General features: G+C 40.9%; 1 protein-coding gene across 7 annotated transcripts in view; it reads right to left on the bottom strand.

Annotated features, from left to right (window-relative positions):
• DYNC1I1 (dynein cytoplasmic 1 intermediate chain 1) overlaps nt 1–20,927 on the bottom strand; it is a 183,459-nt gene that overhangs the window by 75,402 nt on the left and 87,130 nt on the right. For all 7 annotated transcript variants that reach the window (XM_088161933.1, XM_088161939.1, XM_014878487.2 and 4 more), the window contains exon 7: nt 7,004–7,093. In XM_088161933.1, coding sequence (XP_088018059.1) covers nt 7,004–7,093 — 90 coding nt within the window. The remainder of the gene's footprint in view (nt 1–7,003; nt 7,094–20,927) is intronic.

Raw genomic sequence — 20,927 nt, 5'->3', positions numbered from 1 at the left:
GAATCTCTGCACTACACCAGAGCTAAACAGAGAGGGCAGGAGAAATGCAAAATGTGGAGGAGCAATTTGGCCCTCAGGAGACAGAGCAGCTAAGAAGTTATAAACTTTAGCTTCTGATGATCTCCTATGGCCTTGGCCCTATGTCTCTCACCAGCAGGTAGTGGTCCCTGTGGAGCTCCACACATCCAGAGAATATCTGCATCCCCTCACAAGGTCCCCCTGAATAGCAGAGAAACAATCACCAAGGCAGGAGCACAATTTGCCCCTAAGTGCTTTGCACAGAAGCAATGCATGTGAAAGAAAAAGAGCAAAAAGTACAGCTTGACCTATTGCAGCATCCACTGCTGAACAGTAATTGGCACTGAGGGAACACATCTGGCAAGGAAGCCTGTAATGAGGCAATATCCCATCGTCACCACTAAAGCATTGCTTTCCGAGAATCAAAGACAACAAGCATGACAATGCAGCAAAATGGCATAAAGAGGGGGAAAATAACTGCAAAGGCAACTGGAAAACTCATTTTAAACTGCTCCAAATGGTAAAAATTATTTGCTAAATCAAATCCTCTCTACAGCTTGGAAATATAAATTTATTAGTTGGCCATTTGCTGACTATAACTGCAAAGAAAATACAACCCAAAATCAATAGAAGGGAGAAAGGCAAAAAATAAACAGCTTGGGAGCTGTGGAGTGCTCACAAGCAGTGGAGACAAACGATTGTAGTTCTACCTCAGCAAAATCTCCCTTGCAGCCAGCAATGATCTGTGGGAGGCCAGCAGTCTATTAAACCATCAGGAACACCTTGGCTAAAGTTTTTAGGGCATAAATCAGCTTACCTCATTCATCTGACTGACACACCAGATGCCCCCTGGCAATATTAAGCTTCATATTTTAGCCTTATTTTCTTCTTTCATTCGGCTGCCTCTGAAGTTTTATTTGAGGCAATCTCTTCTTACAAGAATGTTAGCATCATTACTTTTTCCAGTGTAAAACATTGCTATAACTACTGTAAATACATGAAGTATAAGCAAAAAAACCCAAACAGACATGTTTGTTCTTTCAAATATGGAGGTTTTCTAACCATTTATCTTTCAGAGACATTTCCATTTTCTCCTTGTTCCTTCTCCCTGTCTGTCCATTACCTCAAATAAAATAAAAAGAACCTATGTAATTTTCTGCAATTTTTCTTCCGATCAGGGAGCTTACAGTGACTTTGATCTCAGCTTTCAAGAAACACAGGCTCTCTTCAAGGAAAACTGAGAAACATAAGTAGCTGATCAAAGTGGGTTTTTGTTTTGTTTTGTCACAGAGACCTATGTGATGTGACAAAATCTCCAGAAATTCCCTGCAAGAATACAGCATTTGTCTTCAAGTATCTGCTCTCCCTGGCATAGAACCCAAACCCACCACATCTAACCTTCTGTGCTGAACAAAGCCCAGTGCAGTGTGTAGTTTACCACTGCTAAAAGTTACATGCTTATCGCCTGGAGTGCAATGAAAACTCCTGAAAAGAAAGCTCCTTAGTTCGTTCTTGTTTCGACACCATATCTTCCTAATGAACTGTTGTGCCTGTGCTCTGATCCCACCTGAAGGAGCTGTGGCCCGGCACAGATTGTGGCAGGAGGATGGATGGCGCAGCCACCAAGTCCTGCCTAACAGCAGCACCACACATCCCATGTGTCCAGTGACAGCAGTGGGACCCTGCACCCACCAGCAGCCACCCTGCTCTGCAAGGGGCTCTGGGGCTCTGGTGTCAACAACATCTATCCAAGAAGCCCTGTGCTCATGCTAATGTATAATACTGTACAAAACAAAATCGAATTTGCATTTAAAATTAAATTGCTGTACAGAGTAATGTATGCACAGAGGACACCACAGGGAAAGAAATTGTGAGGTGTATCTGTAATGAAAGATATTATATACTTGTGCTTGAACAGGAAGGCCTAGAATATGAAACAATAGTTGAACATGATGTGAAAACGAGCAATTTATTCAAGACTTATTTACAAAAATAGGAACATTTTATCATTTCATGTGACTTAACATAATCCTCAGAAATACCATATTTCACATATTTCATCATGTCCTTTGTCCATACATTTCTTTGGACAAAACAGAAAGAAACAAAAAAAGATATTAAAGCATCTTCTTGAATCTTTAGGAGCAAAGATAAAATTGCTGCAGACTTGTTCTTATTCAGTAGAAGTATGTTTGTAGCAAATACAACATAAATAGTGGGGATAACAGTGCAAGAACAAATTTAGAAATATTCAAGTACCAGGATCTGAGTCTTCTCTCAAGGGAGTTAAGAAAACATAAAGAAAAGAAAACAAAAAAAAACCCCACCCCAAATTTAAACAAATATAACAAAGATTCTCCTAGATTCTCAGCAACTCTAAAAACCTGACAAGAGAAATGAAAATGAAGTCCATTAAAGGAAAATAATACCAGACCAAAAGGAGTAAGTGAATGAAAGAAAGGGCAAACTAATAAAAACAGTAAAGCAGGAAGCAGCCTTGTTATCAACCCAGAGATATAATGAGAGACAGAAGGAGATTATTAAAACCCCTTTAAGAGCTGTATTATTTCTTTCAGCATCTCTTTAAATCCATGTAAACTTTAGATGTGCTGACGACGGAGGATGGCTGAAAGGTACATGGTGAGAACTGCAATGTGTGAAGTGGCTCTCAGCAGCTTTCAGTCCTTGCTTGCTGATACCTTGTGATCCTCCTTTTTTTCTTGTGCTTTGCACTTTCGTGCCATATCCTGCTTTGCTGTGTGCCATACCATGATTTGATATATGTCATGTCTTTGTTGTGCTGGCAAGCCCCTTCATGGCATAACCACTGAACATAAAAAGAAAGATTTCAAGCTTTATTTTGGGATGTTTTGATTCTGGAGTAGCAAGCTGCAGAGCCTTAAATTTGATACTGTGCCAGGCAGGGCTGTTCCCACTGCCTGTGCTTCTGCAGGGCCCCTGCTGGACACCATCCCTGAGCGTGCCTGAGCTGGCTGTAAGGATGAGTTGGCACACCTGAGCTCACTGTGGTGTTGGTGGCAGTGAAACCCCGGCATTTCTGGCCATGACAGACCTCACCACAACCTGTCTTGCTTTTCCAATACTGATGCCTGAGCTGTTGAGAGTGAAACCATCCCCACCAGCCCAGCCTGCTCTGTGGACACTGGAGCCCCATGCACAGAGCCAGGGCAAGAGCAAGGCACAGCAGGTCTTTGGAGCTGCAGATCCCAGCCTTTCCCATCACAGTCTTTCTTTTGTGCAAGTTTCTGTGGACATGCCCATGGCTTCAGATAAATGCAGGTTGATGCCCACTTTCAAGACCTAGCCCGTCCCGTTGTTCATGTGGTTTCTACTGACACAAAGAGGAGCCTTAGGTGGAGCTCCAGAGCTCTCTGGTGGTGGAAAACCCCATCCCACTTGATGCCACAGTCTGGGACCAGTCTCTTGTTTATGTGGTCAGGAGAGGCTGGGAACAGGCAGAGCCCAGCCCAGTTCACCGTCAGGTATCCCACACTCAGTTCTCCCAAAAACAATGGGGAGAACATGCACCCGAGACATGGGTGGCAACAGGCAGCCCCATGGAAGGAACACAAGGTTCATACACTTCAAGTGGTCATCGAGTCAGTTCTTCATCTCCCACTCCACTTTGAGGGGCTCAAGCTGTTCCTCTGCCCTTTGTGACTCCATGGGAGTGAGGCTCTGCAAGAGGTGCCATGCCAGACAGGCTGCCCCTGTGCAGGTGCACTGTGAGCCTTACAGTGATGCTGGGACATGTCCAGAACCAGGGTCAGACCCTACAAACACCCCCGACTGCTGAATAATCCCCCCAAATGTCATATAGCAACTCTGGGGTGTGTGTGGGGAAGATGAGGAAATTAAGCATGCAGTAAATGTCTGAAGAATTAAACTGAACTACCTATAAACCACATAGAAAAAAAAAAATCACATTTCCTCTTAAAATACCATTATAAAAATAGAGCACTCTTGTCCTGTTGGCTTGGAGAGAGGGAGACTGAACAGACTGCATCCAAACTTTATTTTTAATCCTGACCAATTTTTGAGTTATATTCATGAAAAAATGGTCTGCCTTTCTCTCCCTGCACTTCTCTCTCCCATGGATTTTTTCTTAACACTCCTATAACTCAAAAAAGGCCATGCTGATTTTTTTTAATCTGTTAAAAAATGTGCTCCCTGAGCTGAAACCAAATTTCAGCCCAGAGCAAATTTTTACGGCTGGGTTATAAATCCCTGAAAAACAGGATTCATAATGGAAGTGCTGACACAGCCTTAACTACTATATAGCAGTGTGAATGGCGCCACTATAATGTCTATTAGAGATTCTTTAAAAAGTTTGCAAAATATTGTCTTGCCTTGCAGAGAAAAAGAAGCCAGAGTACTTAATGCCAACATAAACATGCTTTTAACCCATTATGTGCTAATTTGCAGAAAAGCTATTAATTCTGAGTAGGCACACAGAATGCAGCACTGACAGGAAATGTTCTTCTAAACTCCTGTTTGACTTGTAACATGGTTTTAATCACTTCCATGAAACACAAACGATGGCTTCAAACCCTGAATGTTGCTCAGAACATGAGAAGGGTGATTACAACAGAGAGGAAAATGGGATTTTGTAGGCAAAAGAGCTGAAGCCAACAGGGAGAGAATGACACCACATACTAAAAAATGGGACTCCATTCCATGTCAGTTTGGGGACGATGGCTTCATCGGATTCACAGCATTTAGTGCTTGTCAGCAGCACACCACTATTTTATCCATCATATACCAAAGGTATTTTATCCATCACACATACCAAAGGTCAGGTTTGCTTCCTTTCAGGCAATGAGCATGTTCTCTTCTTCCTTAAACCTAGTCAAATGTTAGCACCTCACAAAGTCAGTTCTGCTGAAACAAGCTGTGCCTTGCTTTTACAGCCTGCAGTTTGTGTGCCTGAGACCAGTGCTAAACCAGCCCAGATGATCTACTGCTCCTGGGGGTCTGCTAGGCAGGGAAGGGGAGCACTGCCCTCTGACTAAAACACAGCAAAGAAATAAAAGATGTTGGCAGTGGTGGCTGGTGAGCAAAGTACATAAAAGGCTAACTTGAAAGCCCATAAAATACTGAAATAAATCAGTTCAGGGTTCTATTTTGATTTTCTTTCTTCTTCTTTCAGGAGTTTGTGCTTTCTCCCCATGTATAAGCATTAAATCGTTCAGCTGTGGGAATAAATGGGTATAGGATAAGCTGTAAGCTGAATACTACAGGGACATTCAGCAACTGAGGACAGTGCTTATGCACAGTGTGCAGTAGTAGAGGTTTTTATGGCTTTATGTTGCCATCAGTAAAAGAGATACTGTGTTAGGTCCAGGGACTGCAAAAGCCCATATGCAAGTTGACCTCACAGTTTTGGAAAGCAGAGTAATTTTAATGAAAAAAGAAGTTTTTCTATGTTGCCACATTTCTTACTCATGTCCTCAGTTCTGCCTTTGCTGACTTGCCTGACTCCTGTTCCTGCTGTCCCCATTGCTCCCCTCTGCCCATGGCATCAGTGACTGGGACCAGTGAAAGAAGCAGCAGAATGATGAGGAGCAGGAGGACTGAGTTTATTTCTCCACACTTCTACAAGGACTTAAACGAGCAATGAACGCTGCAGGATTTATGGCAGGGGTGATTTCTGTGATGCCTCTAAACATGGAAGAAAGATCCATTTCTAATCAAAGTGGTATGGCTGGCACTGCCACTCACTTCAGTGTGTGAGGATGGCAAATGTGGGCACTGTGTACCAGATTAATTTCTTTGGATACTGATGAAAAGATACCAGTCTCCCCTGGATGAGAAATAAGCATCGGCTGGTGTATTCCCAGCTGAAGATTTCATTGGTTTCCATAAAAAATGGCTCCCTATTTTTCCCTTAGTGAGATTATCTTGGGAAAAACCAAGCTCACAGAATTATCCTGGTAATGATCACCATGGCAAGAAATTACTTAGGCCCTACCTAAAGAAGTAAACTACATTTCAAGAGGTTAAATAGAATTTTGAACAGTCCTGGCAATACAAAAGTAAGAAATGCTGGAGAAGAAATTTCCTTCCAATTTCCTTCCACTCTGGAGCTGCTGCTATTTCAGTTCTTTTTCCCTACTCAACACAGGAGTGAGCATTGACTGTTGAAGGCATTGACACACTAGAATAGCCAATACCCTAGTAAATTTCTAGATGAGGAAGACCAAATTTCACTTCCTTCTTCTAATTTGAAAGCTAGGACAGGTCCAAGGAAAGGAAAAGAGACATCAAGCATATCTACCACATCCAGTGCTCACATGCATGACTTAAGTGTCTCTTGTCTGCACCAGAAGCAAGCAGTAACCTGAATTTTTGTCTCTTGTAACTGTGCAGAACGCCTCAATATAGAGTAATGGACAGAAGGGCTGGACCTGTCTGGGTTCAGGGGGCTTTTTTAAGTTCCTTGAAGCAGTTTCCACCTAACATTTTGATTTTGACAGAAAAGATTTTTCAAGTGAAATTATTTTCTGCTGGAAGATTCCTGACTACTACTAGGTTTAAGTTTGTTCCTCTCAAGCAGGCAGACAGTTATGGGCTCCAAGTACCTTTGAAGACCAATAAATTTTATAGAGCTACTGAAATGCCTGGCATTCCCATTTTAAATCTTTCCCATAAGCAGGGTATTTGAGAGAAGACAAATTAGTAACAGTACTGGGATTTAAGAATCCCTACTTTGTTTTCAAATTATAAGGACATGTAACTTCTTCTAAACAAGTCTCATGCCTTTCACAATCTTCTCAGGCCTACCAGATGGGTCCCTGGGATACAATTTTCTGCTTTTATGCTACTCATATGGTTTTGAATCAATAAAACTGGTGTCTGTTTCAATTTCAGTGGTCTCAACAGTGGAAACTACTTATGAGAGTAACTACTGCCAGGACCCAGTCCTTTAAGCATCTAACATCATCCTTTTCATTTTTTAAAGTACCTTCTTTCACTTCTTGCTTCTGGTCTTGATTTTCTGTCTCTAAGTCATCCTGTGTTTTTGGCTCCACCATCTCTTCATCATCTTCATCCTCTAAAAAAAAAAAAGGAAGAAAAAGATTTGTGAGATTCTCCTCTTTAAGGGGCCTGGAAATTGTCTGGCTTCTTTACAATTACAAACTGGTAGTAAACCCAGGTAAAGCAAAGTTCCCAATAGATGGAACATGTACATTTATGCTCAGTGACACTCTCAGACATTTCCCCCGTGAGTGCAAGATAATCTGGGCACCTGCCACTTCTGCTCCCCATAACTTCCCATCTCAGATGTCAACTGAATATCTCCCTGACCTCGGATATGACTTCTTGGATGGCATGAGGACAGATACAAACATGTTTCAGCCTGGCAGCTATTCCACAGCTGGGACACCTGCTATCCAGATACCTCATTTCCAATTCAATTCTCACCAGATTAATTTGTCTTTTGACCTACAGGAATAGGTTAAACAGAAAACTGACCTTAGGTCAGATGCCACTAGCAAGAAAACAAGCACGGCACAGTTCTGAAAAGTCATCACCATCAACAGGGGGAATACAGCAACCAAAAGTGGCATTTGGAGCTTAGGAACCATTCTTGCATTAATACAAATTTAATGAACACTAAAGTTTGACACATGTCAGCTACTACTGCCAGATGTTTTAATGACCTTTCCTGACTTATGCAAATGCATCTCTCCCTCCCCCTCTCTCCCCACAATCACATGTTCTCATTTTATTCAGGAGGGCAAACCATTCATTCCTTGATGTTTCTCTGAAGTTACAAGGGTTCTGATTGTCCAGACCAGAACATAATACAAGCAGAGCTGGAAAGACAATGATGCACCAAAATGTCTCAGAGTATACCTAGCCCTCATTACTTGTTACCAGCTTATTACCATAATGTGATCCATCTTCCCTGTGCCCAGGGCTGGCACACAACCCACTCAGATTCCTGAGAGGATAAAGACACACACAGCTTTCTAGATTCTGTGAACTATGAGGGTTGAAAATAGAGCTGGTTCTAAAAGTATTTAACAATTAGGATGAGTAAATCCATGGCCTATGGAGGAATTATTTTGCAGTTATTTTGGAGCTTGACATACCACCCAAGGCATAGCAAGCATCACTGGTGCCCTGTATTGGTCCATGGCATGAAAGAACACATGTTGTCGTGGCCTTGGGGCATTCAGCCATCAGGAAAAACACTGCAGTTCCTCCAGGAACCTCTCTGAGCAACCTGCTGTCACCATACAGTTCCTTGTGTCATGGTGTTTCTCCAGGCACACTTCCTGCCCTAACCTGCCATGTCAATGGGGAAAACACATCATTCTTCTCCAGCTGGTTGGTTACTGGCACCTTCTGCTGTGAAGGCTGGCTGCAATCAGTCCTGGCTTCTTGTGAGATGGTGGTGCTGACAGGTTACATTCACCCAACAGGAACATGCAGCTGTATCTTGTTTTCAATAACGTAATAGGCACTGTACTATTCCCACCACATTGCCTAGCCTAGGACTTCTCCCAGAAGCCCAGAGGGGACATGTTGCTAGCTGCCATATGGGCCATTAACTTAAGAGTTGGACTCGGTGATCTTTGTGGGTCCCTTCCAGCTCAGAATATTCTGTGACTCTGTGACTGTGATTCTGTGGTATCTTGGCTGGAGATCATGGCTTAGCCACATACTGTAAGGAGGTGTCTCAGCATGGAGAGAAATGCTTTTCCCTACTGGGAAAACATGGAAATCTTAAAAAAATCTTAAATCATAAAATCTGCCATCACTCCCCTTACTGCTAGTGACTGCAGTGGGGAGAAAGGGAGAACTCATCTCCCCATCCACCAGGGAGGAGAGCAAACCATGTGTTTCACAAGCTGGAAAGGGAGTCAGAATCCAGCATGGATGAAGAGGCATTCCCAGAATTAAAAGCACTACTAATGAATGTGACTCCTTTATCAGGGATTTGTCAGACCATGGAACTTGAAGTGGAAAAAAGGTAAGGTACTCACAATGCCTCCCTTTGGTGCCTACTTTTCCCTAGATACCCTACACAGAAGGATTAAGGAAGAACTTTTAGAGCCAGGGTGGTTCAGTTTGGCAAGGTAAATACATTGCTCTGTCCACCAGCTGAAAGACAGATAACATTCAACACAGTCAGCACAGAGTCAGTGAGAAGAGCTCTCCTGCTGTACACACACAGGAGGGGTAAAAAAAAGTCCTTCTGCCATTGGTCTGTGGCACTAGTGGAGTTGGGGATGCATGGAAGAGAGGGGCACTCCCAGCTTCAAAGAACAGGTGAGAAGTGTGAGTGCCTGGAGTGGCAGGGAGTGACTCCTCTGCTAACCTCAAATACCATGCACACACAGATAGGATCACAATGCTGTACAGATATATACAGACAGACAGAATTATGGCAGATACTAATAAAACCAGCTCCTACAAAAGTTTTGAGTCTTGCATTAAAAGTTTTCATTCCCTAAAGCACCAATTCTTGGAACCAGCTGTTTAAATATGGATTTCTGCTTCCATTTTTAACCTGTTTCTAACCTGTCAGCTTAGAAACTTCCTGCAGGGAAGTTTCAGAAGGTGAAGGGGTTGAGAAAATTTTCAAGCAGCAAGCAAAAACTACACCAATATTCAGCTGAAATATTTTGAATATGTAAGGCTTCTTGCAATGCTTTTTAATGTTTCACTTGCAATTTGGTAATGGATAGGGATGATGTAGAAAATTTAGAACTTGAGATTTAGAAGCAGGTTTTCAGGTTGAAGTGAAGCAAATTTATCCCTAGTCCTAGAAGTCCTTGATTTTGGGTGTCAAATTATTTGCTTGCCTGTAGCCCTTTTCTGCTTCTAATGCAGAGTAGGGATAAATGGAAGTAAGTAAAGCTTATTAAAATACATGACATGCTTTTTTTCCAAGGGCATAAACATCAATAAATTCGTTTTACTGAGAAAGCAGTGCAAGAGTTTTTAGCAGATTAGACACAGTTTAGATATCCTTATTTATTTACAGAGAAATGTATACACATACACAGAGAAACTCAGCTGAAAGAATGATAAGGTTGTGAGTCAAATGCAAAAATCACAGCAAATGCCAGAATTTGGATTGTCTGGGCACGATTAGCTCCTTTCCCCTCCCCACATGTAGGCATGATGACATAATTCTGGAATTTCCTCCCTCTTGAGTGGTTGGCTTCATTTTCTGGGTGCTCAGCAAGAGACACCTGGGGCCTGAAATGCAGAAGTGCTGAGAGCTGAAGTCAACTGGCCCTGTGCTTTAAGTGGAGAAAGTCTTAGGGAAATTCTAGGCATGTAAAGGCTCCCACAGCTCCCTCTTTCAGCTTGCATTGAAAGTTGTCATGCTGACACTTTTGTTCTTTCTCCCCCTGTGCTTAAGTGCTTTTGCAAGATGGCAATAATATTGTAAAAAATTTAGAATTCTAGAATTTAGAAATGTAGATGTTTTGCAGAGATATGTTCATCAGGATTTGTGGCATATTAAGATGCTCTTGGGGAAGCAACAGCAAAACTAAACCTTCGAAGTGGATTAATGTTTTTCTGTATTCAGTGTAATATTTTGATCATGTGCACTAATATGAGATCTGAGGCCAGAGCTCTGAATGGAATAAGATAAAACCCAGAAAGGTTAAAAAACTGCCCCCCTATTGACTGGTTGAAGCAAGAATCTGTTAAGGAAAAAATATATGTGATCCTGCAATTAAAATTGTACCATCCTACAGATTCGAGAGGGCTAATTAATAATGCTCAAGAAATCTGCATTCTGGACTACCCAATGTTGCTTGGTTCTGCAACCTAAATGATTATTTGCCATAATCTTTATATATATTGCACAGTATTTAATACATGCATCCTTACACATGTTCATAGTATATACATTTGCTTTTGTGTTAAGCATGGTTATGAATTTGTACATTTGACTGCACATACACATGCTTTAAGAGTCATGGGAAATGCTTCAGCCTTCATTTTCCAGTGTTTTATTTAAAGGTGACAAAGATAGCTTTTACTGTACATTTATTGCAGAATCTGTGAACATCTACATAGTTATTCATTTCCACATATGCCCACTCAGATTGCAATAATTTTCCAGGGAGATGAAGAAACATGTTTTGTTCCTGAACATACATAACCTTTCCCTTTTAAGAGCATATCTAATATTAGGAAGTTTAGAGAAATAACTTTTTAGCTGCTCACATCACAGCAGTAGGAGTCTTCTAGTCACATTTGGCAGAGATGCTACCAGCACCAGTAGTAGTGTTACACCCTGCTCAGAAGAGAACAGGGTGTAACATTATCAGAACTCAAATGTCTATTAAAGGAACCACATGAAAAAGAGCCAGTAATGAAGAAGTGTATAAATGCTGTGCAACACTTCTCCTTTGTAGATATAAAAGGATTTTGCAAGGAGGCCAGTTTTGGTATGCCTATTTACCACACTGACAGATAGACCCACTCACTGCAGATCACTCAGTGGACCAGCAGCTTAGGGAAGATAGAGTGGGCTTCAGATTTTCAGCCTAGAGACCTGCCCACTAAGGCCACCCTGCCTTTTACTGTAAATAAACCAATCCTCAATGGAAATGATCGTTATACGCTTGGATAATGATGTTTGTCTGCTGAAGCTGGTGGAGCCATATATGGGATTAATACAGACTGAGATAACTGGACCAAAGCCCTTTTCTTCATAACTCAGTGACTGATGACTCTCCAGGCTCTAGGAGGTGGCCAATCAGTCTGAGCACTGCTTGACAAAGTAAAAGTAGAGCAATTGTTTTCATCTTGGTCTTAGCTTGAACACTCTTGCTTCTGTTCCAGACCAGAAGTGGTCTTGTCTGTATAAAAGCTTGTCTGTTTTTTCCTGCTATAGAAGTTGCCCTAAAAAGAGTATGACCTCTCCCTACAAATTTTTTTTTTTTTTTCATCTGGGTGTAAATACTAATTTTCAGATGTTAACCAACTACTAGCTCCAATGAGCCTGCTCTATGCCTGGTCTTTGTGTTGGCCACCACAACCACTTGCAATAGGTGGTACAGGGGAAAGCCCTGTAAATACACAGCCAACTCCCTGGCAACTGCAGAAGAAATGCCCAGATGTGCTGAATTGCATCAGATATTCACAGACAGCCCAGATGATCTCAGAAAATCAGACCCTGCATTTCTGCAGTGCTGGACTATTTAATACCTACTTGGACTTTCCAGGGCTTTAAACCACAGTATTTACTTTTACGGCATATAAAAACATACCAGGCACATTCAAGACAAACTAGAATACTAGAATAAATAATTGCATCTGAGAGGACTACACAAGACACTGGCTTAGGGTTTAAATTCTTGAGATGAATACTGTTCTGCCATTTTTGTATTGCCAGTTTTAGGCAGTCAGCACTAGTACTGCTCAAATAGATTACTAAATAGCTGATTTTTGGGGGATTTATGTAGTTATAGGTCCCTGCTCTGCTAATTCATGTAGCACCAATTAAACAGGCAGCATATTATGCATTCTTCTTCAGTGGAGGATTTACACCTCTTCAGACCTGAAGGTAAGAAGTTGCAGCTTCTGTGTATTGTTTCTAAAATTGACAGCTATACTGAACTAGACTGATAGCTCTGGTTTTAATTCTCAGTAGGTACAAACAATCCCTTTGTTAAAGACACAGCTTTAAAATCGCAATTTAATTAGCATCACAATTATACATTTTATTGACTGAGTCAGTGATATATGAGAAGCCAGTGGGTTATTATATGGGGTTTTATATCAGCATTGACATTCCTTCAGTGCATGAGAAGGATCAGCCATGCATATGACACATTCAATAAAATCAAGTGTCTTCACAAAAAGCAGACTCCATATTTGCAACTGTGAAATACCAGAAACCACTGTATCAGTTTTATATTTTCAGCTGTTCAAAATAACTTTGCTGCCTCTGTTACAGAAGAACTACAAAGTGAACAATGACAAATGCATTGTATTTATATTGGCATAAGCCTGGACCAAACAAGTTGAATACTGTTGGCATTATCCTAATGTTAAAACACTGCCTTTCCTTTATGAATATGTTCTTTCCATCACTAGCAAAATATGCAACAAGCAAGGGAAGACATATTTTTTCAAACAGGACTGCCTGACTTTCCACATTTTTGAAAATCTATGACTCGCAATCTGGCTGAATGACTATTTTATAATGTCATTTTTTGAAATATGTCCAGTTTTTCACTTTCATCTTTTGACTGCCTTTTGAAGCAAGAAGAGGATTAATTCATCAGTGGATCTTGTTTGCAGAGTGGGATGTGAGACTGGACGTACTCTGGGCACATGTTAGTCATCCCAGATGGAAATATTCTTGCATTAGGGCTCTTCTTGGCAATAGGCAGCTGCCTTCTAATAGGCAGCTTGCCAAAGCAAGGAACACTACTCTGACCTCGATACTGAGAAAAAACCCCCAGGTGAACAGAACTTGCCCTAAGTTCCATGACACAGGCAACAAATTTCAGATGAGAATTTCACGTGAGCTGGATCTTGCAAGTATATTTGAAGCCAAGAATCATACGCATGCAAGGCACTGCTGCTCACTACACAGAAAAATACTTAAATGTGCATTGGAGGAACATAAAAAAGTTCCAGGTCATCTCTGTGAAGTTCCCCATCCCTGTTGCAGAGCATTCCCAAAAAAACATCTTGTCCTTATGAACTAGCAGAGTTAGTTGTTGTTTTCCAATGGTCATCAGATGGAACAAGAACATTAGAAAAAGAAAGGATAGAACTGATGAATGAATTTCTGGAACCATCTTTTATCAACAGCACCTATAAAACTTGAACAGAAGTATATGATGTTCTTCCTTTTTTTCCCCACATACACGATTTTAATCCTGAAGAAAATTATCTGTCTGTTACTTGACTGCAGTTCTGCAAGAGCATGAAAAAAATCATGGTGCTGCAAGAACAGACTGTCTAGCATCTTCAAACTCCCTTGAATTTTGATAACAAAAACCTGACATATCTTTTGTCATGTTTTGTTATCAAAGTGCTGTGGTACTCTTATGCAAAAGAGAAGCTTTGCATATTGGTAAAATACAGGCTGTAGGAATCATACTACTTTTACCAGAATCAAGTACATTGACTGAGTAATTTTAAAGAAAACATTGTTCTAAAATTTATTAAAAAATAATATAATGCTTGATGCATTTTAATCCAGAAGACTGCAGGGTAGTTCTCCATCGGATTAATTTATTTAGCCTAACGTCTTCCACAGTAAGTAGATTAGTAATGATACATCAGTTTTAAAAGTGCAAGACTAAGGGAAAAATCCTAATTTTCTTGATTCTTGTAAAACTAAGTACATCACCCATATATCTGACACACCTAAGAAAGGTTTTCTGATCTCATCCCTTATTCTGCAATGCAAATTTGCAAGACTTCACCCCTCATCCCATAAAGGGCAGGTGTTATTTCCAGCCATTACAACCAGGTCCCCAGAGTCCTCCTCTCAGGCTTCAGCTATCCCTGTACAAGCGCAATGAAGGAAATACATATTTCACCCCAAAAACAAACACTTAGCCTGGCTGACTGAGAGAAGTCATTTAGTTCAGAAAATTTATTTTGCCTACAGCATAGGCCGTGCCTGTGCTATTGCCACTTAAAAATTTGTCCTGAAATTTACTACACTTCCCTCTTAAAACAAGCACACCATAAGTAATTTTTACTCAACATTTCTTCTCAAAGCTCTCCTTAACAATTACCACATTCAATTCTGAGGTCCCCAGTATATGATTTCTCATAACCATCTCTTGATCTAGGGTTACCACTCAGCTCTTGTCCCTATGCCTCTTCCTGACTTGTGTTTGCAGTCAGATTTCTTTTTGGTACATTATGAAGACAGATCTTATTTTTCCATTTTGTGACAAATAATAGACTAACAGAGCCAAATGGCAAGAAAATGTCACAGAAAAATTTGTTTTACTCTAGCATTTTACTAAGCTCTTCATAGCACTGACTGCAAACCTTTGCACTGGTTCAAATGTTAGGATCACTGCTTCAGAACACAATAATTCTTTACCAATTAAAATAGAAAGCTGCTTCTGACTCTTCAGGGAAGCATTTCTCTAACCCAAGAAACTGATTTTCCAGTTCCTTGGCCTGAACACAGTTTTCAGTTGTGGTGAGAGTCTAAGAATTCAAAGTGTCCCTTGTTTTTAGTTTCTGGTTGGTCTAGATCAGACGTGGATTTTTCTCTCCTCTTTTGGACTGTTGCAACATCACTGGTTGAAAGCGTTTTTCAGTCCCCAGAGAACTAAACTGCAAAGTACCCCACTGGAGTCATCACCTCTTCTAGCTGACTCCCTTTTCTCCTCTCTTTCCCTCTCCAAAGCTCATGTTCAATTCTATTGTGGTTGAAAATATTCCAGTTGGAAGATGTAACACAAAAAGAAAAGTACTGAAGTTTCCTTTCCTTGGCCATGGTTGGGCCTTCAAATAAAAATGCCAACATGAAATAATGTTTGAACAGCAGAAGCCTTACGGTAGCGTTTACAGACCTCCAGCTTCAAAACCAAATAGTATAAATTTAAAATACCCTGCTCCAGCATAACTGCAGTTAACCTTGAGGAAGAAAAAGATGGAGACCCTTTATTTCTGTGGATGAAGAAGGGGGTTGCTAAACCATGCAGACTTTCACAACCTCTGAAACCTGTGAGGATTTGTTCCTGCTGTGCTGCTGGAGGAAATCATGTCATGCCAGCAGTGTGAAATGACTCCTGCCCTGGGAAAGGGCACTGAGACACGTGGCAAACTTCTGGATAGGGCCTGCTCAAGTCATTTTCAAACACTCAGATCATGCAATAGTGTTAAATCACAAAAACTTAAGTATGTTAATGAAAACCAGTCCCCACAAGCTACGGCATGAACAGCATTTGTGAAACAAAAGCTGCTTTCACATTAAACACACACACACTCACACACTCACAGATGATGTATCTGGCACTTACACTGTGTCTGATACAGGGGTCAATCGTGGTTGCCTCAGCTGGGCACTGAGTACTTAAAACTTTAAGTACTATATAGACCAAGTAAATTCTGTGGGATTTTTACTTCTGACATATAGGGGACTAGGATCTCATTTTTTCCAAGTGCAAATGACTTTGGACTCCACTGGCCACCTCTCCTATTTTCCACTGTGTTTTTGTATAAGCAAGATTACAAAATCTGGCTGTTGTAGAAGAAATTAATTCTCCACTTCCATACTGTATCTCTGCTCATGCAGACATACTAATATGTCTTAGGTCAAATTCTCCAGCCCTGACTCTGGGTTTAACTTCTCCTTCAGGTATTAGCATGACTTATGGCCTTTCAGAGTTTTTCCTTTGTTTTTGAACATGAAACAAATTTTCAGTTCAAGGTCCAGAAATTATCTGAATGGCCACATAGTTTTTTGTACGACCATGGTTTAACTTTTAGTGCTATCTTTTCCACAAATCTCCCCATCTTAGTTCTATGGCATTTTATGAATAAAACCCAGTACTTAAGATGTAGCATATGATTTTTGCAACTGAAATATCTGACAGCATGAATCTCTACATTTACACATAAACCTCAACCGACAGAAATGGAGACAAGGCTGCTAATATATTAAAACTGGAAAGGATAATTGGAAAAAACAACTATATTCATAAACAATTACCACAGCAAATAGACAAAAACTCCCTCTCTTTGTTTCCTTGACACACATATGCATTCTCTCAGCACTTTAAAAACAACCATTAGTCATATGGCAAATGCATTTTACATGAGCAAAGATTAATTTCAACATTTTTCTTAGGAAAAGGCAGGCAAAAAATACTTTATTAAAAATTTTTAAACTACAAAAGAAACCCCGGGTCAGGGCTCGATGAGTGTGTGCTTATTACCTTTATAGGCACTAAACAGACCCCACTTAATTCTGTTTCCCACTGACGCCACTTCACCTTAGTCACTGGTGTTAGCCATGCTTTGCATCAGTGCATGTGAAAAAGGAATTCCCTCTGACAGTTTTGTACTTGCCATATTTTAATTTCGTTTTCAATTTAATGTTTTCATTCTACCACACTGGAAGAGGAGAAGCTTCCACTTCTAGACACTCATTTGCAGGGTATCCAGGTGAGCAACACCTTTTGGTGGTAGAGAAACCAGGGCACAAGCACATCAGCTTCTTTCCCAAACTCACTCCTGAAACAGCTGCAGCTGACAGAATAAAATCCCGGTCTCCTGATTCCTAAACTGATATTTTAGCCACTGCTTCCCCTGAGGCATGTGATCAGGGCTGCTTTGGAGGCTGCTCAGCCCTCATTATGTTAAACCAGCTGTTAAAAAACGAAGCCGGTTTCCCCCAGCTGCTTGCTGCAGCCTGTTGGGAGAGCACCCAGCTCCTGGCACTGCTGTCCCCAGGGCTGGCACCCCCTGCCCTGACCCTGCCTTCCCCTCCCTGTTCCCACAGCCCCTGCACCCTCTGCCCACCCCTGCTGCCTCTCACCACTGCTCCCACCCTGCCCACCCCTGCTCTGCTCAGGGTCACACTTCAAAGTCTCCCGTGCCCCCGGGAAGGTCTCTTCCTTCCTCCTGGCCCCTCTCCAGCCTCCCTGGCATTTGGTCTTCCCAAAGCAGATATCAAAAATCCCCTACTTGCAACCTGGGCCGGGAGCCCTACGCACCTGCAGATACCTGTTTGACACAGAAATGCCCTCTGATTTGGATTCTCGGGTGAACTTCTAGGTTTTTTCTGAGAACTTTGTTGTAAGACATTAATTAGAGTGGAAAAAAAAAAAGACAAAAATCAACCCCCATCATCCAAGTTCACAATTGCTATGGTTAAAACCCTGTTTATCTGTTGCAACTCGGAGGATCAGGTATGTTTTTCTGTGCTTAAGCTCAACAGACTTCAGTAGGTTCAGACAGAAGTAGATTTAGACTTCAGTCTGAACAGGCAGACTGCACCTGCAGTTGGGGTACATGGGAAGATTAAACTGCACCACAACCACTCACTGGAATATGCTGCCTTTTCCCCACTTCACAGTTCAGACTCATCATCAGGAAAATCATTTCTCTGGCTACCTTATATCTGTCCCTCTTTGGAAAATGGATGCTTTGAAGTGCCATATAATGCCTGCCTGTAAATTAAAACCCTTCCTTTTCTCCCAAAACATTGCCAAGACCCTCTCCTGCAAGCTCTTGGACGCTCTCAGTTACAGACAGGAGCATTAAGTCAGGAGAACTGTATGAAGCAGATAAAATTAGCTGGGTTATGCTGCCTCATGATCCTTTACTTGAAGAAGCACCTCTGCATCAAAATTTTTTTTTTTTTTGGAAAACAAAAGAAAGAAGTTGCTGGCTTTACCCCCTATGTCCTTTCACTATAACTCAGCTCACAGCTGTGAATTTACATGTGTTAACTTGGGATGCCACAAACCAGGCAGCAATGAGGTTGTCATCCTGATCTGAGGAAACACAATGTGCATACATGCCAATGAATTTACTGCAAACGAAGCGTTTTGCTGTGATAATTCAAAGCACATTATGTTTCATCTGTTGCCTCTTCCATTTATAGCCAGATCACAAAAGCCAGCAATGCTGGAGTCATATTCTATCAAAAAGGTGCAACTCCATCAAATTTTTGTCTTTTGCAAAATGGTGCCACTTTCTCTGTCGAAGTGGGAAAATTAAAAAACCAAGATGAAGAGACAGTCCTGGAAACATTAAGATGGCCTGTTCTCACATTTTCTGAGGCGATTTTTTTGGAGCCTTCCATTAAATGTATTTCTTGGATTTTTTACTTTTAGACTACTTTAAAATATGAAGTAAAGCAAAGTAAAATGGAAAGTTTTCAGTTTTGTTAAAACATAGATGTTTTTAGTAACCAGACTGAAAAATAAGGCAAAATTTTACTTAAGGTAGAGCGTCAGTGTATTGGAGTCTTCTTTCAAGCTGGTACAAAATTATATTTTGAAATTTGAAATTTCACAGCACTGAATGAAGAAGAGATTCCTTCTGGGCCTGACTTTAAAGCAGTCATTGCCTAAGGGATGCAGTCATACTTGAGTGGCAATTTTAAAATCTGATATTAAAGCAACATAGAAGCACACACTGGGTTGGGGATAAATATGTCTTTCATCACCACAATGACAAGATGCCTCTTCCTGTGATCTGAGATTCCCTCTCTTAAGACTTCAGGTTAATAATTTCTTTTAGATGGGACAAACTTCAAGTCCTGCTTTCAGTTCTGAGTGCCTGAAGGCAAATTTCACATCCATGTCCTGAGAGCAAGATAATAGTGGTAACAAACTTGATGCACACCTGAAACACAGCCTGGTACATCGAACAGGAAATCAGTAAACAGGTATTTATTGCTTTTAAAGCCTGATCCTGACTCTTTATATTTGCGTGTGGAACTCAAAATGAACAGGACAAATGCATTGGGAAGCCAGAAGAGTGCTACCAATTCATCTTGATAGCTCTTGCATGGAGAAAAATTGCACAAGCCAAGTCTGACCAACGTCTTGGAAACCATTGTCCTAGCTGCCTGTACAGTTACATGGTTGAATAAAATAGGAAAAATCACCTCAACAGAGGTGTTTGTTTTGGGGGTAGGTACTGGGGGGTAGTGCTAAATTCAGCAGCCACAGCAGAACAAATAGAAATTGTGAGCTTTACACTACATTAATGAAACTTCATTCAAAAGGTGGAGTGTAATGTTCTTCCAAGATGGATAATTCACATAAGCTGTGTGATTCAAGCACTCATGTCTCCACACCAGCTCCACACCACCTTGGGATTTATGTTTTATTTCAGTTTTCATCAGGGTGCTTATGAATGACCAATGACAAAAGAGCATGTGTGCATTTTTCTTTTTCACAGGTCCCTGTTAATGAGGACTCTGTTGCATTAAGATAGTCAAGATTGTCTCTGGCAAAATGTGTTGAACCAAGGTGTTTGTGCCTGCATAAAATTAAGCCACAAGTAAAGCACTTACTTCTGACAGCAGATTTATAATGGGAAAATCCCAGCAGGAATGAAGAGTTACAAACCCCCGTTGTAGCCTTTTTCATAAACTTCACCTTGATTTAGTATTTCAAACAAGTAGCAGGAAAGGCTAACAGCAGAGGTAATCCTATCATCTTTTCTCCAACAGCACCATTCCATCTTTTTGACTTCCTCATGCTGCTAACATGAATTCAAATCATCTGTGTTTAAAGTTAAATACGGTGATTGACAGATCTTTGTAGTCTCAGTTCATACTGAAGATTATTCTAGATACCTATCAGTTATTACTACAAGCCCTGTCTGATATTCAATACCTACAGGGAAAATTGTTTTTAACAGTGTAATGTCTGATCTATTTTGAAAGCTATTTTAAAATAAGAAACTAACTATAACCAGGTGGCTAAAATCTAGATAGGTTTTTTTATAGGTTGATTTTTGGGGAGAGAAGGTAGAAGATAACAGCAGAACTGTCTTGTACTGCTGTAACAACCATGATACAGAGCAAATCACAGACAAAAAACGCATTTTGTTTCGATTCCATGACATCGATTCCAATTACACAGGACACAGGAAAGTTTAGGGATTTGCTGGTAATTCTTAGAACAGAGACTCATGACAGTACATGCTGCTATGAAGTAATTGCTTCCTTTTATGAACACAAGCTCAGTTTCCATGCTAAAAAACTGAGATGCTGTGGAAGTGGCTTCTGGATATACCAAAAATCTTACTGTGGACACAAATGTGAAACAAAATAGCAAATGAAGTGGTCAGACCAGTCATTGTGCTCAAGGACCTGCGATGCAGAAAGGCAGAAGCTCCTCTTCCATGAGCACCTGCTGTGCTCAGCTCTGCCAACCCCAGTGCTGTACTGAGTG

This window comes from Sturnus vulgaris, chromosome 1, assembly GCF_052056855.1.
Source record: "Sturnus vulgaris isolate bStuVul1 chromosome 1, bStuVul1.hap1, whole genome shotgun sequence".
In the NCBI taxonomy this organism is placed as follows: Eukaryota; Metazoa; Chordata; class Aves; order Passeriformes; family Sturnidae; genus Sturnus; species Sturnus vulgaris.
The sequence above is the reverse complement of the archived record's forward strand: the minus strand, read 5'-3'. Positions and strand labels throughout refer to the sequence as shown.